The sequence below is a fragment of the Musca domestica genome, unplaced genomic scaffold (assembly GCF_030504385.1).
Source record: "Musca domestica strain aabys unplaced genomic scaffold, Musca_domestica.polishedcontigs.V.1.1 171, whole genome shotgun sequence".
NCBI classification, from domain to species: domain Eukaryota; kingdom Metazoa; phylum Arthropoda; class Insecta; order Diptera; family Muscidae; genus Musca; species Musca domestica.
This window is the reverse complement of record NW_026712231.1, coordinates 1,102,619-1,111,128: the sequence shown is the minus strand read 5'-3', so window position 1 is coordinate 1,111,128 and position 8,510 is coordinate 1,102,619. Positions and strand designations below refer to the sequence as shown.

Here is an 8,510-nt window from a genome sequence, read left to right as displayed (position 1 = left end):
CCCCCACAAAGGGTCAAAATTTTGAATATCCATGAAGCTCATAAAACGGGAAATTAACATCCGATTCCATTCAGACTTTGTATATCTCATTGTTTCCATCAACACAAGATCGGCCATAAAGATGGTACAGATCGGACCATAATTAAAACGATTATAAAATTCGTAATAAGCATCCGGTTCTCTTCATATTTTTTTAGTAACCCAAGGTCTAATGTACAGCTGGTAGAGATCGACCAATACTTTTTTACTTGTTTTTCTTTTTTTTTTTTGTAATATTTATTAGCAAATAAAAAATAAAAAAAAATATTCTTAAAATTTAATAAACGAGTGTTATGAGTCTAAAATCCTAAAAAATTGTACATTCGTTTCGTATAGCCTCTTTATACAATAGAAAAAAAGTATGGCACCAAATTGCCAATAAATGTGCATTATTCCTCATCCAATTCCATTCGTCTTATCCCCATGTCCTTTGTTAACTCTGATCCTTGGCCACATTTTCCTCTTCGTTGCCACCACCAGCGCCGGAATTTTCTTCATCAGGATTACCACTGGATTGATCCACATTTTGATTCTGCAAGAAATTTCAAGAGAGTTATTCAGCACTTTATAAAATGTGAGGATTCATAAAAGATAGGGTGCCGGAGACTTACCTTCTTAGTTGGACAATTGGCAAACAGATGATCATCCTGCTTGCATAGATGACAACGTTTGGGCTGGGGTCCTAGATGACACTTCGAGGCAATATGATTGGCAAATTCGCCGCAGTTGTAGCAGCGTACACGTCGATGACGTTTCTTGCTGCGCGGTCGAAATGTACTGCCATGACAATCACTACCTGCAAGGGAGATAGGATTAGATGTTGAAATATTAAAATACGTATTAATTCAATCATACCTTGTATTCCAGAGACCCTGGTGGCCTCAAGACCCCTTTCGGTTAAATGACACTCGAATTCGACTTCTTCCTGCTCACCCAGTGAACGGAAGCCGGACATTTGTATTATGCTCTGAAAATTAGAAAATTATTTTTTTTGCGAATTTTGGTTAAATATATTGTTGCGAATTCAAATCGAATAGATTGTGGGTAATTTAGATAATTTTCTGTTGAATTGTAAGGTAATTTTTTTATGGAGTTCCTTTAATCGGTTTATAGCAACTATAAAATTTCTTTCCCATACTTCTTTCTTTATGTATTAGTCTTAGCTTTGACTGAATCGCTCCAGCTAACTCGTATTTAAGCGTCCTCATCTACACTTGATATCTTTGATAATCTTAATCCTGATTGTGGTTATTGTATTTTCTTTCCCATACTTCTTATGTATCATTCTTAGCTTAGACTGACTCGCTCCTGCTCACTCGTATTTATATGTCCTCATCTTCTACACTTTGTAGCTTCGAAAATCTTAATTTATATTGAGGTTGTTTTATTTTCTTTCCCATACTTCTTTCATAATGTATCAGTTTTAGCTTAGACTGACTCGCTCCTGTTCACTCGTATTTATATGTCCCCATCTTCTATACTTGGTAGCTTCGAAAATGTTAATCCACATTGTGGTTTTTGTATTTTCTTTCCCATAATTCTTTCTTTATGTATCACTCCTGGCTTTGACTGAATCGCTCAAGCTCACTCGCATTTATACATCCCCATCTACACTTAATAGCTTCGAGAATCTTAATTCTGATTGTGCTTATTGTATTTTATTTCCCATAATTCCTTCTTAATGTATCAGTCTTAGATTTGACTGACCCACTCCTACCCACTCGTATTTATACGTTCTCATCTACACTTGGTAGTTTCAAGAATCTTAACCCAGATTGTGGTTGTTGTATATTCTTTCCTATACTTCTTTCTTTATGTGTCAGTTTTAGCTTTGAATGACTCGTTCTTACTCACTCGTATTTATAAGTGATCATATACACTTGGTAGTTTCGAGAATCTTAATCCAGCATGTTCTGCAATATTCCAATTAAATATAAACAACGTTCATTAAAAATAATAATGATGTCATAAATACATTTTTTCTCTCACTCGTATTCATAATAATTTTGCCCTTGTTATTTTCATGTCTTACTTCCTTGTATGTGTGTGTATTTTCGTTGATGAATGGACGTGGTTGCCATGTCATTGTAAATTATGGAACATGCTGGATTAAGATCTCCGAAGCTGCCAAGTGTAAATGAAGTTGTATAATTACGAGTGAGTAGAAGCGAGTCAGTCAATTTAATATTGATTACATCGATGAACTAGAGTGTTTAGTATGTAAATTGAAAACGTATGTGAATTGTCGAAACGTGTATATTTTCTTCATAACCTCCACGATACTATGGAGGGTATCTTAACTTTGTCATTCCGTTTGTAATTAATCGAAATACTCATGTCAGACCCAAAAAAGGATATATATTTTTGATAATCGTAAAGTTCTACGTCGATTTAGCAATGTCCGTCTGTCACGCTATCTTTCGAACGAATTGTTTTCTTATAGCACCTCAATAACGGTATTTTGATGATTTTAGCGACATTATAGACCGGAATTATTTCAGCCTGTGACAATTGCGTATGCAGGTCCACGTCTTTGTATAACCCCCATATAACGATACCTCCTGATATTCGGTATTTTGATGGTTTTAGCGACATCATTCACCTGAATTGTTTCCAATTTTGTATTCGAAGTTCGTAATTGATCCTACAGCCTGTGACAGAAAATGATCTATGCAGGTCCACGTCTTCGTATAGGCTCCATATAACGATAACTTCTGATATTCGGTATTTTGATGGTTTTAGCGACATTATTTACCGGAATTGTTTTCAAATTGGTATTCGAAATTCATAATTGATCCTACAGCCTATGACAGACAATTGTGTTTGCAGGTCCGTGTCTTCGTATAGCCCATATATCACGGTACCTCCTTTTATTCGGTATTTTAATGATGTTAGCGAAATTATTCACTGGAATTGTTTCAAACTTCGTATTTGCAGTTCGTAATGGGTACTACAACCTATGACAGAAAATTATGTAACGATACCTCCCTTTATTCGGTATTTCGATGATATTAGCGACATTATTCACCGAAATTATTTTGCATTTCGTATTTGACATTCGGAATTGGTACTGTAGCCAATGACAAAAAAATACTTATGCAGGTCATCGTCTTCGTATAGCCCTCATATAACGATTTCCATTTAAACGATATTTTTGGACGGATTTTTTTTTTTTTAATTTTCAAGTTCCTTCCATATGCTGGAGGATATTAAAAGTTCTTGTTTTCTATTACCAACCTGATGTACGAACACCTCATGGCCTCCATCGTTGGGTGTCAGAAAACCCCATCCCTTGGCCACATTGAACCATTTGCACTTGCCATAACGAACGCCGGCAATTTCATGTGGGGAAATGTCTGAAAAAAAAAATGGGAAAAAGAAAATATGTGTTAAAAAAAACGAAATAATTTTCAAAATTTGAAATTGAAAGCGAATACGAAAATGTCGCCACAGATCATCATCAATTCTAACTTTTTCTATAGAAAATTTCTTTTTTATCGGTAATGTATTTTCCTAAAGAAAATCAGTGATGGCTTCTACTATGGAACATTTTCCAACATATAAAATATCTAGTAATAACTTCACAGGTTGAAAATATTATCAGTGGTATCTGAAAAGAAGTCTGTGAAGCCTTTTCTTAAAGAAAATGTTAATAGTGGCTCATTTTCTTAAAGAAAATTCTATCAGTGCTAATTTTTCCTGTAGAAGCTCTCATTGAAACTATTATCAGTGATGACTTTTCTTCTAAAATATTTAAATAACATATAATTTCATCAGTTAGTTCTGACTTGTTTCGCAAGTTAGGACTGATAAAATTATTAAAAAATTGTGACCATTTGTGGGTGAGTTCGCAGATATATATCGTCTTCATAAAAGATTTTATGTTAGCAAAAATGTCTGTATGTGTGAAATTTGAAAACTTCGCTTTCTTTGAGCTTTTTGTTTTCCAAAATCTTGAAGAAATGGTTCGATCTCTACCATCTTTATAAAAAATCTTGTGTTGATGGAAATATTGAGATGTACCAAGTCTGAATGGAATCTTATGTCAATTTCACGTTTTATGAGCTTCATGGGTATTCAAAATATTGACCCTTTGTGGGAGAGGTACCATTTTCACAGCGGATCTTGTGTTAGTAGAAATAATTTGATGTGTAAAATATGAAGAGAGCCTGATGCTTATTTTGAATTTTAGAATAATTTTGGTTATTCAAATCTTTAATATTTTGTGGGGGAGGTTCTAGAAGGAATGGCCTGATCTCTACAATCTTTATAACATTTATTGTGTCAATAGAAATATTGAGATGTGCCAAGTCTGAATGGATTCGGATGTTAATTTCGTGTTTTATGAGATCCATGGTTATTCAAAACTTTGACCCTTTGTGAGGGAGGTACCAGATAGAGTGAACCGATATATGCCATCTTCACACCAGATCTTGGATTAGCAAAAATATTGTGATGTGTGTGTGTAATTTGAAGACAATCGGACTCTTACATCGTATTTTATAAGAGTTATAATTGTTCAAAATTTTGACTCTTTGTGGGGGAGTTACTTGATGGAGTGGGCCGATATTGTCAATTTTCGCAGCTGACCTTGCACTGATGCAAATATTCAGATTTTTCTTTCTCTTTCTGTGCAGTAAAATATTTGTTTGAAAATTTCTAAATTTTGTGGGGGTGATACCAGAAGGAGTTCACCGACATTGCCCATCTCCGAACTCGGTCTAAGTTTGCCAGACAGACAGACGGACATCGCTACATCGACTTCAAATATCCTGAAACGGATTTGGTCCAAAGAGACCTAGGGTCTAAAACCGTTATTTCGATGAGGCACGTTTTGGCCTAATAAATGATTTATACTCTTTCTCTAGCCATATGATTGAGGGTATAACTAGCCATATGGCTGAGGGTATAAAAAGTCAGGCCTCAGTTTCTGTGGATGATTTTTTTCTAAATCAAATCAGGCCTCAGATCATGTGGACGACATTTTTTCGGTGGGAAAAAGTCAGCTCTTTGTGCCTATAGAAAAAAGTCTGTCCTCAATACTTGAAGATGATTTTTCTGTAGCCAAAAAGACAGTTCTCGGGATAAAATGTTTCTAAAAAAAAAAAAAGTTAGTGCTAATTCCTGGACTATGTTTTTCTTTTTAAAAGTCAGTCCCAAGTACTTGAGGAGAAAAATTTTTATGGGAATAATTAAGTCCCAGTTCCTGGGGACGAAAAAATAAAAAAAAATCAACCAGTTGGACCTGGATTTTTGGAGTTACTGCGGACATATTCTTGGAATAGGAAAAAAATCCAATCCTCAAAATGAACATTTCCTATAAAAAAGGCAGTCAGGATAAGATTTTTCTACAGAAAAAATTGGTTTCAGATGACGAAAAGAAATTTTTTTTCAGAAAAAAATTTCGTCCTGACAGCTTTTTTTTATAAAAAATTTTCATTCTGAGGATTGGATGTTTTTCCTATTCCAAAAATATGTCCGGAGAGAAAATTTTGCTATAAAATCAAGTCTTAACTCTGGAGATTTTTTTTTCTGATTCTGATGTCGAATCAATCCTCACATCCTGAAGATGACACTAAATCCTTAGTTCTAGTTCTCAGTTCCTGAGAAAAAATATTTGTTTCAGCTAGAATTAATTAAAAAAATCTCAAATTTCCAAAATTTTTGTAGAATAAAATTTAGGCTGTGTTTATGATTTTTTCAGTTTTCAGTTTCTAAGGAAGAAAATTTTTTATAGACAAAAATCATTCCTCACTTGCTGAGATCGATTTTTTTATAGAAATCACTTTTTCTGAAGAGATAAATCCTTATAATTTATATGGAAATGTTTTTCATGGATATGGTAATCCGTACTGTTCGTCATCCGTATCTGAAGTATTATTTCTAAATGTTGCTAATTAAAAATGTAATTCCTAATATTTCAAATCAATACCAACTTCCGAAAATATGACGACATTCCTTCTATTTGAATTCCATTAAAATGTTTAAAGATTGATTATCATAATAGCGGAATTGTTCAAACAAAAAATGGTTGTCTGCAACGCAATTTGTATGAATATCGATTTGTTCAAACATTTTCAAACAATTATCGAGTGAACCACCACTCCCTCCACTCTGGGATTTAGATGTGTCAGCCGTTTCCTAGAAATGTTTGAACGACCTATTTTTGATGCGATGTTTGAGTGGTGTCATTTAGATTTTTATCGTTTTTTGTTTTGAAGTTTGTGAAAGTTGTGTTTTCTTTGTTTGTTGCTTTGATATTAAGTTTCGTCGTTTTGTTTCCCCCCCTCACACACACGCGGGCACATATCGTTGTTGTCTTCAATATATTTAAATGTTGATGGACAGTGAAACCTTCGTCAAATGCGATAAATACTCCAGTACTTGCGGTATAAAATTATCTTAGTAAATTATGGACACTTTTATAGAACGAGATATCTGTCATACCAAAATTTGTACCAATCGGATATTGGCTATGATATATACAACTCATACCCAACTGCGATTAAACATCCCACACCATTTGATGACAATTTGAAAAACCCAAAAACAAACGTCATTGATCTTTCCCTTCCATAATGAACATTTCTTCCTACTTGTTTTTATTTTTTAAATCCAAATTTTAAAGGTTCTACTGTACTTTCATTCAGATTGAAGTCGTTCAAGAGTTAATTAAATAAAATATGGCCCAATCAGCACAACGTTAATACATTCATTAAACATGCTCCAGTGTCACCGACTGCATCGATGTGTATGTGTTTGGCCGTGTATTTGTGTGACTGAAAAAATGTTTGGGGAGACACGCTTTGTTGGTGGGTGTCCCTCTTTGTCAAACGTTTCGTGTTTTGGTGTTGGCTAATGTTTGATCAAACTAATTGGTATTGTTTGGTAGATATGGTTTGGTTATTGGTCTCAACGCTGTCGTATATCTTTCCTCATATCAGTTTGAGTGCGCTTAAGTATGTGTGCGGTACACAGACACATACCCTCACTGTAAGAGATTTGTGGCCACTTTCCTACCGAATTTTTCTTTTCACTCAATTTTTATACCCTTCACCATACATAGTAATATAATAATAATTTTAGACCCAACAAAGTATATATATTCTTGATCAACGTAAAATTCTAAGACGATCTAGCCCTTCCCGTATGTTGTAATTTCGCTACAGTCAAAACCAATTAAGATAGGAAGCTAAAATTTTGCACAGATCTGTCTTTTGTCTGCAGACAGGTCAAGTTCGAAGATTGGCTATATCGGTCTACGATATCGTATAGCCCCCATATAACGGTACACCCGATATTCGGTATTTTGATGATTTTAGCCACATTTTTCAATGGAATTTTTTGAAATTCAACACAAGGAGTTCTTTATGGCCACTTTAACTCCCGACAAAGAATTGTCTAGGTCTACGATATCGTATATCCTCCATATAACGGCACCTCCCGATATTCGGTATTTTGATGATTTTATTCACATTTTTCAATCGAATTGTCTGAAAATTCACACAAGGAGCTCCTTGTAAATACTTTACCCCCTGGAAGAGAATTGTCTATGTAGATCCACGATATCGTATAGCCCCAATATAACGGTACCCCCGATATTCGATATTTTGACGATTTCAGGGACATTATTCACCGGCGGTCTATCAAATTTCGTATTTAGAGTTCGTAATGGGAAGTAAAGTCTATGACACAAAATTTTCTATGCAGGTCCAGGACTTCGTATAGGCTTTATATATCAGTACCTCCCTATATTCGGTATTTTGACGATTTTAGGTACTACATTCACCGAAATTGTTTGAAATTTCGTATTTGAAGTTCCTAATAGGTACTACATCCTGTGACAAAAAATTGTCTATACAGAACCAGGCCCCGATATTACCGTACATCCCTGTATTAGGTATGTTGATGATTTTAACTACATTATTAACCTGATTTTATTTTCAAGTTTCGTATTTGAACATTGTAATGGCTTATAGCAAAAGTTGCCTATGCAGGTCCACGTCTTCATATAGATCCAAATATAACTGGTACATTTGATACGACGAAAACGCACCTCATCGAAATAACGGTTAAAGACCTTAGGTCTCTTTAGACCAAATTCGTTTCAGAACATTTCAAGTCGATCTAGGGGTGTCCGTTCGTCTGTCTGGCTGCTGCGCACGATAACTCTTCAAGGGAGTAGCCGATTTGGGTCCAACCTTGGTAAATCGTAGTATTATTGTCAAACTTAAATCGAGTTTGTGCAAACTCTGCAAATATGGTGCGAAAATGGACAATGGACTCCATCAGGTACCTCCCCCACAAAAGGTCAAAATTTGGATTAATGCTAACTCTTATAAAGTATGAAATAAGAGTTCGATTGTCTTCAAATCACACATCACAATATTTTTATTAACCCAAGTTCTGGTGTGAAGATGGAATATATCGGTCCCCTCCTTCTGGTACCTCCCCCACAAAGTGTCAACATA

At 34.8% G+C, this 8,510-nt stretch overlaps 1 protein-coding gene across 1 annotated transcript; it reads right to left on the bottom strand.

Annotated features, from left to right (window-relative positions):
* Window positions 1–306: 306 nt before the first annotated feature.
* LOC131801776 (protein lin-28 homolog) lies at window positions 307–7,928 on the bottom strand. The gene is made up of 5 exons (XM_059120718.1): window positions 7,922–7,928; window positions 3,277–3,395; window positions 895–1,006; window positions 651–835; window positions 307–571 (listed from the first exon to the last, which is right to left on the bottom strand). Exons 1-5 carry the CDS (start codon window positions 7,926–7,928, stop codon window positions 473–475), a joined length of 522 nt encoding a protein of 173 aa, XP_058976701.1. The 3' UTR covers window positions 307–472.
* Window positions 7,929–8,510: the final 582 nt, after the last annotated feature.

Coding starts and splice junctions, on each gene's coding strand:
- LOC131801776 (XM_059120718.1), bottom strand. Junction 1,007..3,276: donor ATGAGGTGTTCGTACATCAG/GTTGGTAATAGA, acceptor TCTAATTTTCAG/AGCATAATACAAATGTCCGG. Junction 572..650: donor CCAATTGTCCAACTAAGAAG/GTAAGTCTCCGG, acceptor AATTTCTTGCAG/AATCAAAATGTGGATCAATC.